The sequence below is a fragment of the Solanum lycopersicum genome, chromosome 3 (assembly GCF_036512215.1).
Source record: "Solanum lycopersicum chromosome 3, SLM_r2.1".
NCBI classification, from domain to species: Eukaryota; Viridiplantae; Streptophyta; class Magnoliopsida; order Solanales; family Solanaceae; genus Solanum; species Solanum lycopersicum.
This window is the reverse complement of record NC_090802.1, coordinates 49,635,479-49,659,238: the sequence shown is the minus strand read 5'-3', so window position 1 is coordinate 49,659,238 and position 23,760 is coordinate 49,635,479. Positions and strand designations below refer to the sequence as shown.

The window sequence follows — 23,760 nt, the reverse complement described above, 5'->3', positions numbered from 1 at the left end:
AACTTTAATGAATAATGATATATTAATGGTGTGAGATTGTCCCGATGACAAGCCAAATGATCCTTAATGCGAGAAAAATCAAATTTATCATTTTTCGCGTATTATAGTCCATGCATTTTTGGTGATACATGATCTCGACTTAATTAATAGCGTGAATTGAAATCGAGGGACGAACAGAGACGTTATCAAGCTCAAACAAATCTCAATGTAGGAATATGTAGATATAAAGACTGTAATATATAACAGATACCAAAGTCCCAAAACAAGTGATACTTCAAACATGTGTAACACTTTTTAAATTTCGCATCAAGATTTTATTTGGCTACAAGTTTCCCAAAACTATGCTCATATATCATTCAGATACCTGCTTGGTATAATCTAAAATGGTTTCCCAAAACAATTCTCAATGCGGGAATACGTAGCTTGACTTATTTTAAGCTGACACTCATCGGTAAGAAATTCTTACGACTATTGGCTTATAAGCCCCTTCAAACATGCTCTTATTGTGTTTTTTTTCCCTCTCTCGGCAAGTTGTTTCACATTCTGAATTTTAATTACATTTCTTAGAGTGTTTCCTGATATGGTGTATTTATTATCATAAAAGGTTATGGTTCTGCTATCTTGAGTTTGAACCTAGAGTAAAGAAAAATTAATTCTTATAATGTGTACTTCTCCCTTAATGTGTCTTGTGTAGTATGAATTTGGATTAATTGAACTTTAATGCAGATGTAGAATCGAATGAGAAAACAAAACAAACATCAAAGTTGAATAACGCATAAGAGAAGTTAAAGATTTTAGAATAAAAGAAAGTATGAGAAAGAGTCTATGTCTAATTCTTGGTGAACACTACCAGCATAGGAGATATAGAAATTTCATGAAATTAATCGAAGTGAGTGTAAACTGACACAAACACCATGACTATCAAAGAAAAGAATCAATAATAAAGTTTCCCAACTAAATTCGAAAACGAATGTTACTCTACAGCGCATACAAAATTACCAAAACCTAGAAAAGTTTTTGAATACCATTATATTGCTCAAGTCCAAACACTGAATCCTTAGATCTGATTAAACCAAATTTGGTACATGATGTTTCCTCCTACTATTGGTCCTACACAGAGAGTTAGTGCTGGTAATTGATTGATGGCTAAGTACTGAAAACGAATGAAAAAAATAAATTGATAACACAATGTATAATATGTGACACAAGAATTTGTCACATTTCATTGACAAATTCAGTTTTTATGACTTACTTTATAATTAGGATTTTAGATGTGATATTTGAAGCTTAATAAAGACATGATCTTTGAATATATAGAGGAAAATATCAAGATTGAAGATTAAATCAAAAGCAATTTGAGCTTTTATGGGTCACAATGACTAAAATTTCTGGACTGAATTTGTGGGGTGCGCCAGGCCCGTGCAATAGTGCAACGCATGGGCGACGCTTGAGAGCCTAGATAGCAAGCTACCTTGACAGACTTTCCCCCTTAAAAAATTGAGTTAATATCGTGTGAATCGATGACTCACATATCAGATATTAAACTGATAAGAACAGATACTACACTTGATCTTAGCCAAAAGGCCGAGAAAGGTATGCTATGAAATGGTGCCTGTTTCGAAATTTGTAGTACCCTACAGATGCCTTGTTACTCAGTCTGTGTAATGATGTGGGAGTTCTGGACAAAACGCATCACATTTCCTAGAAAATCACATTTATTATTTACATGAAGGAGTAGTTATTTGAAAGAAAAAGAGCTTAAAATATTTTAAATTATTTTTGTAGCGTTTAAAATAAGATTGAAAATATTTTTAAATGCTTATTGTTATATCAGTAACAAAAATAAGTTGTAAGTTATATGTTAGAAATCTTTACTTATGACTTTTGGCTTATAAATTCGTTCAAACATGTTGTTATTGCGGTTTTTTTTTTCCTTTCCTGAGCAAGCTGTTCGAAATTCTTAATTTTAGTTACATTCCTTAAGTGTCTCTCAGTATGTGATGAAATGAATAAGATCTCTCTCGAGTTTGAATTCTGAGTATAGAAAAATTAATTGTTATAAGGTGCACTTCTCACTTTAATGAGTCTTGTTGTGACATGAATTTAGATTAGTGGGACTTCAAAGTAGATATGAAATGAATGAGAAACAAGAAAATATCCATGGTTATTATAGATTATATTTTTTTGCATAAACTTTTCTCACATTCAACAACTAACTTAAATAATGCATAGGATAAGTTTAGATTTTAGAATAAAACACTTTAAAGTCAAGAAAAAGAGCCTTTGATGATTTTCGGTGAATAGTACTAGGAAATGAGAGAAATTTTATGAAATTAGTTAAGGTGTACGTAAATTAACTCAAACATCAGATGATTATCAAAGAAAAAAAATCATAATAAAGAGTTTCAATTCAATTAAATTTGATAGTGAATATTATTCTGCGGTCCATATCAAAAGTGTACAAAAACCTAAATAAGTTTTTAAATCGCTTAATAATTAATACCATAATTAACTTCTAGATCTGATTTAACCAAATTTGGTGCATGTTGTTTCCTCCTAGATTGGTCCTACATAGAGAGAGTGGGTGATGGAGGTTGATTGATGGTTAAGTACTGAATATTAATGTAAACAATATGCCCAAAAAAAAAAATAGATCACAAGATATGTGACACAAGTACTTCTCTTATTAATTTATTCTTCGATATTAGTAATATATGTTATTTCATAATTTACTTCACATGACTTTTTCGCTACTGTAATTGTTGTACATATTTATTTCCCATTGGTGTTACTTGAGTTGAGTATCCACCTTCATAAGCTACGGTAAATCGACATGCACACCACTCTTTCAAACCCCACTAATAATTATGAGATTCCAAACCTCAACGTCAAAAATTCACTAATATGAATTTTTTTTTTTTAACAAATTTTATGTCTCCATCAAAATTAATTTTAGGAAAATTCAGATATCAAATATTTAAAAATGTAAGACTAGCTGATCTAATACGCAGTCTTACTAATTTCGAGAAAATTACGTGACATGTTATTTACATCAAATTAATAATTCAATTTAAAAAATCACAAATTAATATGAGATCACATTTTTCTGAATTATATTTAAGTCATGAATAATTATTAGGCAATAATAGTACAATTTTTGTTTTATCCACAAGTATTTTGCTCAATAAAACAAAAATGTTTGCCCTAACAATGAACACAATTAAAGCCTGTAAATTGCGTCTCATGGCCCAGTGGGCCAAATAACACTGACGGCCCAACGCCCTCACGTCAGTTTTTAATTTTTGTCCTTTAAAGTAAATAAAAAATTATGAATCATAAATTTATATTTTTACATCATGTTCTAATAAGGAAATTATGTATCACTAGATATTAGTTTGATTTGGAAGAATAAAAAATAAAAAACAGTTCATTTAATAAAATTTATAGCCTTAGAAATGTTACAATTGGATGAGTTGGCCAATGGCCAACAATCACCAGAAGGAACAACACAAATTGGAGAGTATCGGTTGATCCGAGGGGTAAATAGGCGCATTTTCAAGTTTATACGATTTTAATTTTTTATTGTACGTGATCTCGCTTTGTTTTTGGTCGAAATGTTTTATGGACGTCTATTAGAACCTTATTAATGGCATGAGTTGGTCCTGTGAGGTAGGCATACACATTTTTTAAAGTTCAAACGAATCACAATATCAAAATGAGTAAATATAAAGAGTGTGATAGTAACCCTTAAAATAGATGCATGGGTGACTTTTCTCTCTCTATATATATATAATTAAATTCACAAAAGGCTGAATTTAAATATATATATATATATATATATTGTGTCGAAATTGTTAATTTCGAATAAATACATTCAATTTTCATGAAATGCAAATCAGAAATTTCCCAAAATTGATTCTCTCTACTTGAGTTTGTTCAGCCTTTTGTGAATTTTAGGATCTTGTTTTAATTTAGGCCATTTATGAAATGCTATATTATTAGCTAAATGTCTGAGCTTCAATTTGAACTTTAAAAATGAAGCACTTCTTAATAAGGAAAGTTTATCAAATGGCTTAAAAATAGCACTTATTTATAATGAAAGCTTACCATTTGAAATAATTAAAATGATAAAGCTTCATACATCAAATGGTATAAATTGAAATTTATCTTCTCTTTTTCTATTTTCTTACATAACTATTTGATATCTCAAAATCAATTGATCCTTTTCATTTAGACACTTTTGAAATAAATACCAAAAAATAAAAAATTTCTTAATATTCATGGCAAAACTTCATAAAAATAACGTAAATGTCATCAAAACAATGATATTTAGTACAAGATTTCTTACAAATAATGACATTTGAAGGAGAACTTCATTAAAACAATGACATTTAATACAAATTAAAGTCAAAAAATTTAAATGTGATATTATTAATCCCGCATTACCAATATTTACACCTAATATTGAAAATTCATTTTTAAAAAAAATTATTTCGTCATTTCTTTATTTTTAAACTCTAGATCCTTCTTATCTAAGTTGACGACAAATTCGTCTCATATAATTTATGGGTGGAAAATTGTTGTTTTCTGTTCAAACTTTTTAATTCCAGAACTCAAACGGCCTCAAATCTATAATTAATGATAATTTTTTTTTATTCATTCCGTCATATTTTTTGACTACAATATTTCAATTTTTATACATCCTTCATCGACACAACTAGTTTGATCCGGAGCTTAAAGGGCAAAAAAAAATTGACAAAAATTTCAAAAAGGTATATCAAAAAATTTTCTAATAAAAACGGTAAAATTTTCTAATAAAACGATACATCAGTAGCAATTTTACCGTTTTGATTAGAAAGTTTTTTAATATACCCTTTCGAAAAAAATTTTCAATTTGTTTTTGCCATTTCGGCTCCAAATTCCAACTAGTCTCACCTCCCTTGTCCATGGATCCTACCTCTTAAGTCATAAAAGCATCCACTTGTTTTCCCCAACCTCCAAACACCCCCTACACCTTTGCATATATTCTTGTTGGATCGGGTTTTTGATTTCTAATTCGATGTTTGGTATTAGAATTGAATTTTAACTAAACATAAATTTACGCTAAAAAGTTTCACATTAAGGATTAAAGGATGAACCACTAAGTGGCGTACTACCCACCTTTGTCTAAGGGGTGTCAAGCGACACTCTTTCGTTGGAAAATTACATTATATATAGAGGTTAAATTTTAGTTTAGTAAATTCATAGGTTAGCATTGACACCTCTTGATACAAGTTAAATATTTAGTCTAGTGATTAAAGTGTCATGAAAATTCCTTGAAGCCGTGGATTTAAGTCATACTAGCCTCATAATTATATTTTTTAGTACAACTATTGACGCCCCTTAGTATTCCCTTCCAATCTCGTATAAGTTGGTGGGTTAAACTGGAGATGGTATTGTTTCAATTTTTTATATTGAAAAAATTAGTTTTAAAAAATTTATATTTTTAACCTTTAATTTTTTAAAATTATTTAAGGGTATATATGATCTTTCTACCAAATTTTAAGGTATATTTTAATCTTTTTCATGCATAAGTTATTGTTTTGACTTCTTTGATTATCATCGTTGAATTTCTTATTCTTATTTTATTTTTTTCTTTCTTTTACTCCTTGATGTAACAAAAAAAATGTAAACAATTTTTTTGCTATATTATAATTTTAAACTATTTTTCGGCTATATTATAATTTAGTTTTTATATTTGGGAAAAATTGGGTCATCTATAATAAATTTTACAAGAATATTAGTGAAACATAAATAAATTTGATCATCAAAATAATAAATTTAAATTAGTCATTGAAACAAAAAAAAATTAAAAAAAATATGTTTGAGGAGTATTAAGTATACCCATATGGGATTATATTTTGTTTTAAAATATTATTGAAAATTAAAGTGAAATTAATTTTTTTCACTTCCGTTAGAGAAAAAGTTATATGTGAGTTATTTGTATAATAATAAGGGTATATATGAGTCACTTTATTAACGAGAGGTATATTAACTCTAAATGACAAAATGACAAATTAAAAGGTATATCACAAAGAAGGGCTTCTTAATTTTATGATTATAAATTAAAAATATATTAAATATATTAAAACAACATTTAACTTTATGATATTAAACATGTTATTTAACAAATTATAGATTTTTTTAAAACTAAAATGGACTAAAAAAAGAAGTAGTACAAATAAATTAAAATAAAAGTATATTACTTTTGGAAGTTGCAACATTTATACTTGTTTAATTTCTTTCCTTTTTCTGCCTCGTAAAAACATTTTTTTTAATCAAAATTTTCTCTACCAAAACATCCTTCAAATGTAGGTATTTTTTTTAAACCTCAATTCTCAAATGTCTGCTTAATTATAATGTAACATTATATTATATGATCCAAAAGTTTAATTAATTTATAATTACTAGATTAGTATACTTTAAAGTTGTACTGCAAATCTAATTAATGTATCTAAAGCCCATGTTCCAAGGGGGAAAATCATGATTGTGGATTACAAAAACAAATTATACTTAATAAAATAAGGTCATTAGCTTTTCTTTTCTTCCAACTCTGCATTTCCCAATAATTAACATGATCTGCACTACTTTTTTTCAACAATTTCCTTCTTTACAGGTAAAAAAAAAAACATTACTTCAAATAAACTAGCTAAACACCAATATTGACAACCCATTAATAATTTAAGGGTGATTAATTAATTATTCTTTTATATAAAACAAAATAATGTATTTAGTGAAATTTCATAGGTGGGCTTTGAGGAGGCTAAAATGTACACATATCGTAACATTATCTTGTGAAGATAGCGAGAGACTGTTTTCGGAAGGCTCTCGATAGTAAATAAACGGTACAAAGAAGAGGACAGTGAAAAATACATAGCAAATAACACGTAAATAGTGCAAAGTCTATCATAAAAAAAGCAAAATAACAAAAAAAAAGTGATCAATTGATTTTCTTATATTCTTTCATTAGAAACTTACTTTATACATAAATATATATATATATATATATATATATATATATATATATATATATATATATATAAATTCAATGTGTAATATTATGGCTATTGAAACCAATTAATACAATGAAAGTCTCAAGTGTTGTGGCTAAGGGAGAATGAGAATTACTTGGACTTCCCACGAAGGGTGCCGATGGCGTGTATCGGATCCTTCGAAAGTAATTAATTCAATTTTGTAGGATTTAATATACTTGTATCAATAATTTTTAGAAAGTTCAAGCAGCATAAATTTTAGATTATGATCTTGACTCTCGACAGTTATATTAGTATTTTTAAAAAGTTTAAGCAGCATAAATTATAGATGATAATCATTTAACCGTTGATCGCATTTTTTTGGGTTTGTGTAGAGCTGGCTGGACCCATGAGGACCTAGTTTATATTTTGTGTGTGTGGCTTCATTGTGAATTTGATGATGAATTGAAAACTATAGGTTTAAATAATTTGCATTGTTTTGGGTATAAAATCTTTAATGCTCCCTTAGAAATTGATGAACATCAATTGGTACATGCACATTTAATGAACAAACCAAATTCATCATTCTTATTTTATGTTTAACATACACATCATTATCACTCTTCAATAAGAAAATAATGAATGGCTCTGGTGGAATTTGCTGCAAATTAAAACTATGGAGAATTTTTATTTTATTTTAGGGTCCCCATGTAGACCTTTTGCCTACAATAATGAATAAGCAATCTACTAGTAGTAAAGAAGAAAAATAATAAAAGAGGCCATTGATTTCTTTGGTATACCTTAATTTCTGTAAGCTTTATGTGGTGCATATATATTTTATTTTATTAGTACAAGTAACTGACAGCTTATATTATTAGAGTGGGTGACATATAATAAAAGTCAGTATATGCTAAAGTCTAACTACTTCATTAATCGAAATCAAGGAAAAATGTTTTTATGAGTTTCTTTTAGTCCGGTGGAATGACCTCACACTCATATAGTTAGTTTCGTTTGTCAGTTAAACCCTTTTATTTATTATTTGATCAAATAAATACTTAAATTTGATGAAATTATACTTTCTAAACCCTTTCTCATTTGTTCAGTGTGCGTGTGATGCAATTGGTAAAGTATCTAACATGTATTAGATCTTGTGATATTTTTCATAGTCCGAACAATATAGAATTTTAAAGGAAACACAAATGTGAGCATACACGCTTTGTTAGGTTATTAACATTTTAATATTAATATTTAACATATTAAATTATTTTATTTTGGAATGACCATTGATAGACATTTGTGTTTTAAATTATCAATTTAATCGTGCTATTCATCTTTGACTTGATAGCCATGTAATGTCATTACTTTGGGCTTTATTGACTGAATTCATTGTGAGATAAAAACATTTCAATAAACATTGGAATGGATAACTTTTACATCATCCATTAACATTGGTTATTCATCACTTTATTTCATACTTAATTCCTCTATTACTCTTTGTAACCTATGTAACCTATGAAACTCCTAAAGCCATTGTTAGGAACACTAATAGTGGTGGTCTTCATTTGGTTTGGTACACACAATACATAAGAGAAAAAACATAAAGTGAAAGTGTTTGTCTAAAAGAGAGTTCTTATTAGTTGAAGGGAGGTGTTCTTTTTTGTGGAGTTTTGTACTCAACTCTTGTCCAGAGTTGTTGAGTTAATTTGTGAAGGCTGTTGTATCCTGGACCCCACAAGTCAGCTGGACCGATGAAAATATTTAGTGCAGTAGGCTTGAATCTCCTTAAAGAGAGCAAAATATCTACACCTCAACCTTAAAGAGATTTACTTTATTTTTTATTTTCAATTGTAATCTTATATCTTTTATCATCTAATAAGTTTTTCACTAACACGTTTTATGCTTATCAAATCTTATTTATAAGATAATTTATCGAATATATTATTATTGTCGTAAGCATAGATGCATGTACAGCCAAGACACCCTGGCAATATGCAATATATTGTGGGCCTGCAAGCTAAGATAAAGATGTTGTAGTTTTTATGTATTTAATTGAGATCTCTATTTAATTTAATTTGCTCTCTAAATTTGTTTAATATTAATGGTGACAAGTTTCCCAAGAATCTAGCTTTTTTGCTTCCTCCCTTTTTCAGAGTCCATAAACTGAAGAAGAAGAAAAAAATAAGGGGAGCAAAAGGGGTACAAAAAGTGGGGCTTTTCTGGGTCACCTTTTTTTTATTTTTCACTGAAAACCAGGGAACAAAATTCTTGATTTATATTCTTTTCCTCATCAGTTGTGCTGGCAGAGCTTTTTTTTAACTGATTCTGCAGACTCAACAAATGTTAAAGTTCATGCCTTTGGCATTTTCTGTCAGATTATATTTGGATAAACAGAAATGGTACCACTGATTCAATTACTGGAGTTGTTTTTTGTCCTTTGAGCCATTAATGTTAGCTCAGAATTGTGGGGTTCTTGTTTTTTTTCCAGCTGAAGAAGAAATCTTCTTGATTTGTAAGTTTTCTGTTTTCTTGAATCTTGATGTTATATATTGTAGTAAAGTTTCTGCATTTTGTAATTGTTTAGTGGTAGGTTTTTTAAGAATGTGATTTCAGATTCTTGATACATGATGATAAGATTGTGTTTTTTTTTCTTCTTTTGTTTACTTTCCAGTATTTAGCTTGGACCACAAGAAGTTGCTCTTGTCTCTTTCACTTTATCATGTTTTATGTTCTTCCAAGTTCCACCTCTTGAACTAAAATGAAATTTGGGATCTTTTTCTTTTTTCTTGTGTTTGTAACTTAAAGGGGTCCTTTTCCTTCTTTTGTTCTCTTGGTTTTTTCTTCTAAATATCCCTTTTCCCCTAGAATTTTAGTGAGGAGGTGATGATACTTTTGAATTGGTGATTAAGGAGTGGCTTATGTTTAGGCAAATGCCCTGATGACTTTCTGAATTCTGACACTTTTTTTTTTTGTCTTCTCAAGGGAGAGAAGGTTAATTGAGTAATGGATGAAAAGGGTGTCTTAAGTTCCTGTTTGATTACATCAGAAGGGAGAAGGGAGAGCTTATGTCCAATTTTTTTTGGTGTTTCTTGTGCATTTGTTGCTCTGGGGCTATTACCGGAGCCCGAAAAATGTGATGAGAGTTTGTTAGAAGTGAGGAATAGGATGCTTCAAGGAAGTGCTCATCTTTTGGGGTTGCTTGTGTGGAGAGTACAGAGGTATGAAGCACGAAATGAAAAGTCTGAATTGTTACTTAAGTTAGCGAATGCAGAGAAAAAAATCGAAGAACTGAAGGGGTTAAGAAGGGAGGATGCTAAAGCAAATGAGAAAGTTGTGTGCATATATGCAGCACAAGAACAGTGTTGGTTTAATGAGAGGAAGAAACTTAGGCAGCAAATTGGTGCTTTTATGAATGAGTTGAGAGTTGTTGAGAAGCACAAGGACACCCTTGTTGCTGAATTAGATTGCAAATTGGAGGAGAGTAAAGTAGTTGTGCAGTCGAAAGATAAGATCATTGAGGATGAAGGGAAAGCACGTCATGATCTTGAAGAGAAGTTGAAAAAGGCTGAAGCTGTAGCAGAAGAATTGAGGAACACCGCGAAATTTGATGCTCAAAGGCACTGTAATGAGATATCCAAACACAAAACTGCATTCATTGAACTGGTGTCTAATCAGCGGCAGCTTGAAGCGGAGATGGGGCGTGCGCTCAGACAAGCTGAAGCAGCAAAGCAAGAGGTTACTTCGGTACTTGAGCAAAAGGAGCAGGCTATCTTGATGACCCAAAAACTATCGATGGAGCTAGTCAAAATGCGGAAGGATTTGGAACAGAAAGAACAGATTTTGTCAGCTATGCTGAGGAAGTCCAAATTGGATACGACAGAGAAACAAATGCTTTTAAAGGAGATCAAATTATCAAAAGCCAAGAGACAGCAAGCTGAGCTAGAGACTGAGAGATGGAAGGCAGCTTCAGAGTCTTGGTATGAGAGACATTCACTAAGAAATATGCTGTACAAACGGATGAGTCCGAAGTTGGAGGTTGTTCCCAGTGGGAAAGGGATGCTTTCAAGTGCAACGATGCTACCAACAGGAAAAAGCAGATCACACAAGGTTGATTATCTTCTCGACGAGCAACCTGAGGGTACAAAAGAGCCAGAACTATTTCCTCATGTTCCTGATAAATTCTTGACTGAGGATGCTGAAGAAGAAAGTAAGACCATATTCGCGATACACGTGTTCTGTTAATAGCATATTCATCAATCTTAATTAGTGATAATGTTCATTCATAGCATATTCATAATCTTGATTAGTGATAATATGTTTCCTACTTTCCATTGTTCAGAATTTCAATATATGGAGTTGTCATTCTGTTTATTTACTATGTTATTTTTTGTGTTCACTTCAATCTTCTGTGCAGTAATCACAGATGATGTCGAGCACTTGGAGAATTGGGTTCGATCAGAGGCTGAAAAGTACAGTGTTGCAGTTGAGCACAGGCATCATCGGGAGCTGGATGCTTTTGCAGAACAACTGAGACTCAAAGATGAGAGGTTAGAAGCTTTTCGATGGCGCCTACTCAGTATGGAACTTGAGTCAAAGAGGTTACAGTCACATATTGAAGTGCTGGACCATGATCTAGCTCAGCTCCGGCAAGATAATATGAAGTTGGATGCATTGCTATTGAATCGAGAAGTAGAAGTACAATCCCTCAAACAGCAACTCACGGAATATTTTCACCTTCCTGATTCCCAGAAGTCCAATGCAAATGCTTGTCCAAAAGAGCAGGACAAAGCCAATCATACAGTTTGGTCCAAGGTGACGCTTATAAAGACAAAACTAGGTGAGAAAGAGCAAGAAACAAAGAACCATCCTGAGGAAACCTCTCAAAAGGTAAAAAATGGAAGAAAAGTTGAGACCAGAACAAATAACCCACAAAAAGACATAATTTTGACTCTACAGTATCCTACAAAGGAGATTGGTGAGGCGAAAGATGGAGTGTCACATATGAATGCTTCTAAGACAGAACACTTCAGCACAGAGGATGCTCGGAATGCTGAAACATCAACTTCAGAATGTGATGGCGAAATTAAGAAAAATAAGTCACTTTGGAAGATGGATTTACATGCTCTTGGAGTTTCATACAAAATCAAGAGGCTGTCTCAGCAATTTGTCATGCTTGAGAGGTTGACCAGCAAACAAGAACCTGCTGGAAATAGTGAAAACAATGATAATGGACGATCTGGCATGAGAGGATTCCGTGCATTGATGTCTTTACTGAATAAACAAGTTGCTCGTTACGAGTCCCTTCAGGGGAAAATTGATGATCTATGCAAGCGGATGGTATGTTCTTACTAAGTATTATCCTTAACTTGAAAAATGATCTATTTTGTTGCTTGACACATCAATGCTAATGACCTCTTGTTGTGTAATATGCAGCATGAGAATGACCTGAATGTAAATTGTGAAGGTTCAGTTATACGAAAAACGAAGGAAGAAACCAAGTTGCTAGAGCACTTTCTTGAAGAAACATTTCAATTGCAAAGATACATAGTTGCAACAGGACAGAAATTGATGGAAGTCCAAACAAAGATTGCTTCTGGATTTGTCGTAGCTGCAGAAGAACTTGATACACCAGCAAGCTTTGATGTCAAACGGTTTGCAGATGGCATTAGAACTCTCTTTAGAGAAGTTCAAAGAGGCCTTGAAGTTCGTGTATCTCGAATTATAGGTGATCTTGAAGGAACTTTGGCCTGTGATGGCATCACATATTTCAAGAGATAGTGCTCATGGACGCAGAATCTTGTTGCCCTTAATCCCTAAGGTACTTTCCTGGTCTTCTTAGCTTAACATGAGACATAACATTTACATGGTGCAGCAGCTTATTCAAAGAATGTTTTCAGTTTTATTGAACCAAATCATTGATCCAGTCCCGGATATACATGTAAATATCCTACAAGTATAAATTCCAATATTTCGCATACTTAGAGAGTTGCTGCATCATCCGTAGCAGTATCAGTGTTTCACTTATATTCAGCCATTGTTAATTTTGCTTTACATAATTCTCTAAATAAACGAAATTCCGCTTAAAGGGGTTACAACTTGTGCATGAATCTCTTGGATTTACTTCTGTACATGATCATAATATATAACAGGAGGAATTACTCATTAATTTGTCTTCAAATGACAAATTTAAATGTTCATTTCCATGAGGACAGACAGACAGGGGACAAAGCGACTTTCTGAGATATTAGCTTTAAATTGATTGACCATCTGAGAAATTAACTCGCAAATTTAGCCTTATTATAGAAAGTTTACTATATTGCAACAAGAAAACTAACTGTTCCTATACTTTTTTGGTTCATGTAATGTGTATATGTAAATCATTCAATTAATCTTGTCAATATTCATTTCTCATTTGCCTTTTTTATACATGAGATCATTGTCCTTTTAAGAAAACATTATTGACTTGTTATAATCTTGTTGATTGCTTCTGCAGCATTTTTCAACTATTACATGAATTATACACTTATCTGTAAAATTGCAAGTCATCTTATATGCTATCACTTCAAAAAAGAAAAGAAAATGAGTGCTTGAAGAAGTCAAAAGAATGTGGAGCGGTGTACATGTTTGACTTGACGTACCTTTTAAGTTATGCAAAATTATAATAAAAGAACTATCTGAACAATAAGGGTATATAAGTATAAAATAATTTTCTAAACTGAAGGAGTAAAATTGAACATAGATAGCAACTAAAGTTTAGGTGTAATTGTGTTACTACAAGTCGACAAGTATGTATTTTATTAGCAGTACAGTCACCTTCTGTTTAAAAATAAGTGTTATCGTAATAAAAATTAAGTCTTAGAAAATTAATAAATACAATGTTTAGTTTACTAAACTTTCCCTCTGAAGGTATTACTGAAAAAATATATACTACTAATATTCATCTTGAATTTCTAAAGTAACAGATATTTTGAGATTTTATTTTCTTTTTTTAAGATAACACTTATTTTAAGACGGCAGAAGTATAGAATTCTCACGAATTATCCAGAAATGTGCATAGGAAATCAATAGTAAAAGGTTTGGTCATGAAAAATACTTATTTGCACCGGATATATATTAAATAATAATAATTTTTGACTTAAAAATCATAAATATAAAGTGAAATTTATATCACTTATAACCAAATAATTTGGAGACTTAATGGGCTTACTATAGTCTGCATCTAGGTAGGGCTGTTGTGACCAATATTTTCTTCTTGGGGTCGACTATAATAAATGAACATGGACCTAAGAGCTGTAACACACATTTAATTATTCCATGAGTCATGTCCAACATCTTGTAAAAAAAACTTATTAATCGAAATATAAAAGAGAATACATAATATCGAGAAAATCAATTTTGTCATATGGTTTAAGCCTCTGTATATTCGATTTTCTAGAAGACCAAATCGAATTAATTAAGCTTTTCTAGCTTAATTAAGTTGTATTAGTATTAGCCTGATTGAATTAGAATGGTACAGATATTTTGAACTGAGATGTGACCAAACCAAATTAATTATTGATGAATTCATTCGTTAATGTAGATGGTTAAAGTATTAATTAAGGGTGGAAAAAGAAATTAAGATATTTTTGGTCATCCCATGTGGGAATGAATGTCCTCTATGGCTTAAGCCATCTTCTTTTGTCCCTTCTTTTTGAAACATCTTTTTTTTTATCTGATCTCGATGTTTGATATTTATATTGAAATTTAATTAAATTTAAATTAATAATAAAATTAGCTCTCTGCAATTACGACTACAAATAGTTATCGATAAAATTGATAGAATTTAATTCATGGATATCTCCATTGAGCAACACAAGTGTATGTGGTTTTGCTTTTCTGCAAACTAGGAAGAACAAACATTATTGTTCAACTGCTTAGGTGGACTGTCATGTCAATTCTAATGGTAAAATAATGTTTTAAGGGTATTTGTTGTTCAAAACATAAAATACAAGTGCAGTTTTAATTGCAAAAATAAGTAAAGGCAATATATGAACTATTTCAGATAGCTCGAGGGTAATTTATCCTTTTTTTTGTATTACTATATCAAAATAATCTTTAGTGACAATTAATTAACAACAATAGTTTAATTGTCACTAAATATGTATTTTTAGCGACAATTAGCACTCTTTACATATGTCCCTAGTCGCTAGCGACATTGCGTTCAATGACAATTACCTAATACCTGTAAAGAATTGAACACTCTGTTAATATGTATATTTATTACCGTTAAAATGTATTTTTGTTGTAGCGTATATTCAAAGAGTGATATAGTAAAATAACCCTTCTATTTATAGTTTCTCTAGAAATGTGACAAGTCAACCTTAAACAAGTATTGTTGAACAGAGGAAGTATTAATCATGCGATTTCTAAATTGCTAATCAATCATCATATTAATTTTATACATGAATAATTTACCCATTAACTAGCTACAAACATAATATTATTTATATAGAATTTCTATACTTATATAACTTAATTTTCAAATCGATTATCAAACGATTTCATCGTATTTATCTAAATTATATATTTATCTAATTGATATCTTAACATTGCCGTCTAAAAATTGAATGCCATTTGGATGTTTCTTTTTCACCGTTATACAAAACCTTACCTTCATGACCTTTTCAATAACCCTCTTAAATAATTGTATTGTATATTAACATATATATATATATATATATACATACTTGTTTAAATAAATAACTATTATATAATATAAACAGAACGGTTGATCTTCATTAGCGACTGATGAGTAAGTCATTATGTGACCGTTGAAAGTCGTTATCAATTCTTTGTGTTACTTATGACTAATTCAACATCTTAAAACCCCACACATCTTTAAATACTTATTTTTTGTGTTATTTGTTATATTTTTCTTTTACATATTGTTTGATAAAATTTTAATTAGAGTAGTTTGTGAAAAAAATAATTAATTTTATCTTGAATTTTTAATATAATTTTAGACTGTTTTTAGATATATTTCATCCATCCACTTTTATTTCTTGTGGTTTGATTTTTTAGAGTTAAACAACAAAAATTTTGACTAACATTTGATAATATATTTTTTCATCATATTGATATGTAAAAAGTTGCAATTTATAGTACTATTTGTTTAGTTTTTGAATATCTATTTTTCTATTGTTTAAAATCTCAAATTATATAATCTAATTTAACTTTAAAAATTTAGTCAAATTGACTTTCGAAAAACACAACATAACAAATAAAAATGGACAGAAAAAGTTGTTAGGTTGTGGAGCCTGATTAATATTTATTCTTCATTTATTCTCTGTAACCTAAAATACTCTGAATTATTAATATATATACCCACCGCCGTGGAAGTTTACTCACGGGATGTTACCACGAAATATTGATTTCTCTCTTTCTCTCTCTAGATCTCTCATCTCTCTCTCTCGAAAGTTCTTGTGTTCTTTATTCATCAAGTGTGTGTGGATTCAATCCTAACAAAAGTACCTTTTAATTTGATCAACTTTGAATATGCACAAATAAACATATGTCTCCTATTTTTTTAAGTGTAACTTCAAAGTAGAAGAGCGTAGATGCAATTGTCAACTTAAATTACATGCTTGTGTATCATGTGTTTGAAAATCATGACAGATAATTTGAGACTGAGCGAGTAAATAGTAAATATTAAATGAGCCCCACACCCTTATACTTAGGATTAAGCTTATATATCCGTTACTCGTGAATAAGAAGCGCCACATAAGAGGAGCGTTTTTACAACCCCTCATTTTTTTCATGCTTACACATTTAATTTATACAAAATATAAGTGTTTGGAATTGTGACATAAATTTTTCTACAATATGGCCTCTCATTATATTCGTCATGATGATCAAACTACAAGTACTAATTTTTCTTCTTCATATTCTACTCCAAAACTTTCTTTATCTAAACTTCCAAACAAACCAATTAGAAACACCAACAATGATGTATTAGCTACATATTCAACTCCACCACTTCATCCAACACTTACAATTCCATTTCAATGGGAAGAAGCACCAGGAAAACCTAAAGTTACAAAGTCCAAAACAGCAAGGTGCCTAGACTTACCACCAAGGTTAACATTGTTGTTGAATGAAGGTGGTAAAATTACTAATACGCCCTCCCCAACGACCGTGATGGACGGTCCTTATAGCGTGGGGAGGTGTTTTTCGTCGATTGATGAAGAGATTGTGAGTAGTAACAATAAAGAGAATATTATGATGGGATCATGGAGATGGGAAAACATGAAGGAGAATAATAATAATAATAGAGGAGTTGTTGATAAGGGTAATTTCGACTTTTCCGGTTCTCTTAATAGAAGTACTAATTCAAGTGTAAGGCTTACAAGGAAAGGAAGCTTCTTCAATTTCTCTCGTAACTTGGTAAGTTTCCTATAATACCCTTTCTTAATCTTGGCCTAAATTATGTACGTGAGTCAATTAATTAGTTTTTCTTTAAAAAGAAAAAGTATTCTTCTTGTAATCACGAATAAAGCACCTTTTGCATCTTACTATCCCAAAGATTAAAAAAAAACGACTTCTTTCCGTATGTCATAATATCTGTTGCTGGGTGCGAGATGATAGATGTCAATTATAATCTGTTTATAATAATTATATAGTATTAATTATTGTGTATTAATTTACAGGGAGGAATTTACGAAGGCTTTAAGCAAGTAGTTCCAAGGAGATGGAGACGACCAAAAAACAAAAGAGCTATATGAGCTATATATATTATATGAATATAAGGAAAAAAATTTATCCTATAATTATTTCTCACTTTTAATTAAAACATGGATTGATTATAAATTGAGTCAATTATCTATAATGACTTTATTATTATGTACTTGGTTAATTATAATTAGTTAATGGAATTAGTAATCTGTATTTAGGTGCAATGTACTTGGAACTTAATTTATGTAAATATAGGTTGTATACGCCATGTGAACTTATCTACTATTTCTACAGAACACTTGCGCAATGAAATTAAACATATATATATATACATGCACGGTATAAACTTTGATAATATTTTCAAATGCAGTATACATTTTTTATTATATTTGTACACAAAATATTGACTAATTCATATTCAAAAGTTACCTTATAAGTATTAATAATGTTGTATAGATATATAAATATAATAACTATTTCTTCAGATTTGTTGTTACTTTCTCTTTCACACTCTTGAGAAAATCATAAATAAGAAATTTTTCTTGAATATTTATAAATATTTATTTACACCATAAGAAATAATTAATTGAAAGGAATGATGAAAAGACTTTAATTTTTATTCCGATCTTATAAATTAACAAGCATAAAATAAATATTTTTTTGCAAAAGGGTATAGTATATTTTGAAACAACTATTAACGTGGAATAAAAACTCATCTTTTCAAAAGATACTCGAAGATACAATTTTAAAAACTCTAAGTTTCAAAAGATGAAGGGAATAACCTGTTTAAAAACGCAAGTTTCAAAAGTAATATTATTTTCTTATACATTTTGCAGAATCAAACAATAATACTCTAGATGTAGTTTCAAAAAATGAAATTTTGGGAGGATAGAATATGGTCCACCTTACCTTAGAGGGGGTAAATATTGTTTATGATACGTACTCGCTTAGCAAGAACATATAATCCCACCCAATAAAAGAAGTAACGATAGTAAAATAGAAGAAAAAAAAACATGACAATCACAACAATAGTAACTTAAGAAAACTATGTTATATAAATTTAAAACAAAAAATTAGTAATGGAGACTAGTAATTAGGAAATTCTTAGCAATACTTTTTGTATTAAGATCAAAACCAAAAAGGGGAAAAGATTAATGTTAAGATAAATAATCAATGCCATATGCACATGGCTAATTGATCATACCTACATTACTACTAATTGTAATTAAGAAAATATAGCCTATGGTAAACTAAAGAAATCTAGCTAGCCCTATGGGAAATTAAGTTAAGGTAATGAACTTAATAAAAATTAGCAGTCATGGCCATGGAAGCCCTTCTTTTCTTGTAATTAGCCTTGAAACAAGTTTGTCTTAGCTTCTTAGTTCTATCAGTTAGTTCCATTTCAGGCACTCTTTCAACCATCCTTTGATGCTCTTCCAGCATTTCCACTTCACTTGTAAGTCCCATTTCCTGCATCAAGTAGCCTTAATGTTATTTATATATTACCTAGTTTCTCTGTTCACTATAACGTAAGACTAAAAAGTGTTTTATATAAACCTATTTCTCAATTCAGGACACATGTCACAATCTTATCCATTGATCCAATATTTAATAAATATCGGGATAAGTGTGTCTGTTAGTATAAAGGGTATATATGCTCTAGCTTTTATATGGCAGGGACTGATGTTCCAAAAGTATAACCAAGGATATCTGCATACCATTTACGATAATTCAAGGGGGTATATTTATTATTTTTTCCAATAATTTATAACAAATCCAGCAAGCAAATGAAATATATGCTTGTATATTCATCCATAAGCGAATCAAAAATGTAATAATGGGAAATTATTGCATACTCAAATATATGATACACACACATATATATATATATTAGTATAATAACTTATATGTTTGTTCTATATGTCTACGAATCTAGGGTACTACTAATAGGGTTCGAATGAACCCAGCACGTAGCTTATCCGTAGACCTTGTATTGTACTAAAAAAATAAGTAAATATATATTTATCAACTTGTGAACCCCTAATAAAACAGTTAACAACTCATTGCTATGGAAGTTGAAGAAAATTTAGAAACCCCAAACTGCTAGTACAGGCTCCGCCTCTGATTGGTAGAAGTATACATGGTCCACAACAAATAAACTAACCGTGGTATGAATTGATCAAGCGCTAATTAACTCTTAAATAGTTCTAATTAATCATATTTATACTTAACTAAGGAAAAAAACGTACGTAGACAAAATTAAGCACGTACCTTAACGTTATGAATTAGAGTTTGCAAGCTCTTGAGTTTACGATGAGGCCATCTCATTATATTAAGTTCCCTACATCTTTTCTTCAAAACTGTCAATCCAACTCTCAACTCTTTTGCTGCTTTTGTTATTGGTACATGAAAATACCTTTGTATTTCTTCCAATTCCAACGTATCGCTCTTTTTATGCCTCCTATTATTATTTCGATTTTGAATAATCTCCATCGAGTCACCATAAAAAGCAGGAGTAGTAACTTGAGATTCGCCTAAAGTGTCATGTGTCACGTTCTGAGGCATGACATTGACATTTGCATCATGAATAATGAGGGTATTATTGTCTTCTTGGAATTGAGATGGTAGTGATTTCAAGTCAAATGAGCCCAAATCTTGGCATATTTCTTCAAACTCTTCAAGCCCAAAATATGGCAAGTTGTTGTTTTGGAGATCATTGGGTAATTCAAATGGATCAAATTCAAAGTTCAATAAGCCACCATTGGACAATCTTGAATCTTGTTGCAATGTTCTATTGATTAAAATAAAAAAAAAGAATAATACATTAATTTTTAATCAAGATTTAATAAAATATACAAAAGAAAACAGAAAGAAAATCTTGTTTGCAGCGTCACCCTTCTCGAAGGGAGTGCGAAAAAAAGAAAGACATACTACATATGAAAGAAGAAAGAGTTTACTAGGTTTTGAATAAATTTAAATACAAATACAACATTTGATCAACAATACTGAATTTTGTTAAAAAAGAAATAGTTTACTAGGTTTCGAATAAATTTAAATACAAATATAACATTCGATCAACAATACTGAATTTTGTTGAACATGCAAGTAGAACTATAGCTTCATACATATATACATATTTATGCTTTAAAAAATTCGCCTACCATGACCTTCTTATCAAGAAAATCACTAAAAATTTATATCTAGATTAGTCGAGCCTAGCAAAAAAAATGTACTAAATACAAAAAAGTTATAACAAAAAATCGCAAACATAATAGTTAACTCGTTATGTTTATGATTACTTACCCGAAGGTGGAAGGAGGGTATTCTTGTTCAGAATACAACCAATCAAAGTGATCATTCTGATTTTCCATCTTTAGAACATCAAGTACTTGAGATTTCACATCCATATTTAGAAGATTTTTTTTTATTTTTTTATGTAGAGAGTTTTATATTCAAATTTAATTGTAAAGGCCAATGAGGGGTGTGTATATATATAAATTGGGAAATGGAAGTGAGTTAAATGAGTAATTAATTAATTTGGAGTTCGTGCAAGAGGGATTATGGGAGTTACAATGTATAGAAATTATGGATTTTGATTAATGGGCACGGCTTTTAAATATGAATTAGTGTAAAAAATGTGCCTATTAATTGCTTTTGATAATTACATGATTAATTGTGGGACACTAATTAATGCACTATTCATTCTAAATTTCATTTACATACACTACTTATAGTATGTATGCGTGTGATTTCGATGGGTGTGTGTTTACACTTAGCAATATTAATCCATGCATGCATGTTTATCTAAAATGAGGTTCATAGTTTTATTTGACTAAAAATAAAGAACATTTAATAAAGGATTTATCCTCAAAATTTATCGCTAAATAGGTAGTACCTAAATTTATTCATATCGCGTGTTTATATCAAGCTAAGATATGAATGTCATGTGTTTAAATTTATAGTTTATTTTACTTCTTTAAATTACGTAATAATGAAAATTACATTGGTCTGATGTAAACACATGCGAATAAGTTTTTTTGGTTATAGTAGTTATAGCTAAAACTACTTTTTGATAACTTGTTGATAATCCGTCGTTAAATTGACAAAGATTTTCTTTTTTTGTTTAATGATAAAAGTCGCATGTCTCCTAAAATGTAAACAAAAATTAACTTATATACATAGTTATATTCCATATGAAAATTTATATTATTAGTGTATTTTAATTTGTAGCAAGTTATATATGAATTATTTTTCAACTTATTGAATGTTATAGTATAAGTGAATTTTAATCTGTAGCAAGTTATATATGAATTATTTTTCAACTTAGTGATTTCATTTACTATGGATAATTTTCTGTAATTATCTTTTTGATAACTTGACGGTGTAAAAATACTATTATATTTTAGATTGTCATTAAAGAAGTTAAATTCAACAAATGCATCTACTAGTTTCCATTTTATGTTTCTAAAAATTAGATTATTACTGAGAGTAATATGTATATATTTTTAAGGGAAAAATAAGTAATTACACAATTTAACATAACATAATTTTTTAAAAATCTTTATCATTTGAATTAATTACAAAAATGTCATTTTTCCTTCTCTCTTATTATTCACTCAACCTTTTTTAGATACATTACAATTTTGTTTGTGTATAATGTATCAGATGCAAATGTTATTGTTGATACATAACTTCAATTATTTCAAACGTAAATTAGTATAAATTTGATTTGTAGTTATGTATCATTTATCATATTCATAACTCATCTATCATTTGCTATGTACGGGACGAACTAGCAACGTGTCGGCAAGTTTTGAAAAATCGAGATTATTAGTATAATTTGAAAAACTTTCGAGATGGAATAAAACAATAAAGTCAATATATGATGTATGGATAATAGTGAATGGAGTCAATATATTGGGATTAACGTAGAGTGGAAGTTACAAAATCAATTACTCCTACTAACTAGTAGGATAGGAGTATAATTAGGAATAATTATGAACACAATTAATGAACTCAAATGCGTTCATAAAATATATTTATGTTTTAACTGCTCACCCTTGTTTTAGGGTTCTGTGATGGGCTTTTCTTTGCTGCCATCCATCAAGACCAGTCCAATAAATTGAGTTAGGCCCATAAATTAGGCCCAAAACCCAGATTTTGCAAGTTTTCATGAATATGGCCTCTATTTCTGGTTTTCCTTTTTTTTTTCTTTTTTAATATATATATATATATATGTATGTATGTATTGAACTGAAATGATAGTTGAGTAATGAGTTGGTGACCTAATGGTGTCTGGATGGTGTTTTTTTTTTTTTTTAAGTGTTGACGTTTTGGTAAATTTCACGTTGGATATATCACTTTAATTCGAGTATTGATGTGTATCGGTCAGTTCAGCTCGATTTTGAAGTTATTTGATTGGATTTATCGATTATCGGTTTCTAATTATGTTAAAGTATTAAGAATAAATATTGACTTACAGGTTTATTGAAAACTGATCATTATATGCATGATTCGGTTATCGTTTAACCGTTGAGATTTAACACATAAAAATAAATAACTAAAATCACTTAGAAACACGGTGACAAACTAAATAAACTATACATACGAGTAATTGATATATTGCTATCTTGCTAAAAAAATACTAATCAACATTATAGAATAACTGAAAGCTTGAGATTATTAGAAACAAAAATATGAAACTAAATTGTTAAGTCAATGACTTTATATACTGAATGGTATAAATATAATTTATTAGTTTACAATTGAATTATCAATTATTTCGTTTAGCAAAAAACTTCAAATCAATAACCCAACGTAAAAAAAAACAAAAGCATTATTGGAACTGTTAAACTAATAACCTATTACCCATAAATTTAATAATTTTTTTAAAAATGAAATTATTAATTTTAATTTAATTTTAAATAAACCTAACTAATACTTTATTAAAATATTATAAAATATTCAACCCGCTTATTTAAACACTATTTTTCATATCAATGCATTACTCAAATGGCATGTAGGGCTAAAGAAAGCACAATAA

General features: G+C 29.7%; 2 protein-coding genes and 1 non-coding gene across 3 annotated transcripts; 1 reads left to right on the top strand and 2 right to left on the bottom strand.

The window, feature by feature from the left end:
* Positions 1-1,401: 1,401 nt before the first annotated feature.
* Positions 1,402-1,597, bottom strand: LOC112941212 (U2 spliceosomal RNA). Its single transcript, XR_003246301.1, has one exon. It is a non-coding gene; the product is annotated as a U2 spliceosomal RNA (small nuclear RNA).
* Positions 1,598-8,956: 7,359 nt separating this feature from the next.
* LOC101259818 (uncharacterized) lies at positions 8,957-13,433 on the top strand. The gene is made up of 4 exons (XM_010319723.4): positions 8,957-9,519; positions 9,990-11,214; positions 11,422-12,344; positions 12,441-13,433. The coding sequence occupies exons 2-4, from the start codon at positions 10,011-10,013 to the stop codon at positions 12,783-12,785; spliced, it is 2,472 nt and encodes an 823-aa protein (XP_010318025.1). The 5' UTR covers positions 8,957-9,519; positions 9,990-10,010; the 3' UTR covers positions 12,786-13,433.
* A 5,583-nt stretch (positions 13,434-19,016) lies between these two features.
* Positions 19,017-21,124, bottom strand: LOC101253567 (protein RKD3). The gene is made up of 3 exons (XM_010319815.3): positions 21,021-21,124; positions 19,989-20,508; positions 19,017-19,187 (listed from the first exon to the last, which is right to left on the bottom strand). The coding sequence occupies exons 1-3, from the start codon at positions 21,122-21,124 to the stop codon at positions 19,017-19,019; spliced, it is 795 nt and encodes a 264-aa protein (XP_010318117.1).
* Between the last annotated feature and the right edge of the window lie 2,636 nt (positions 21,125-23,760).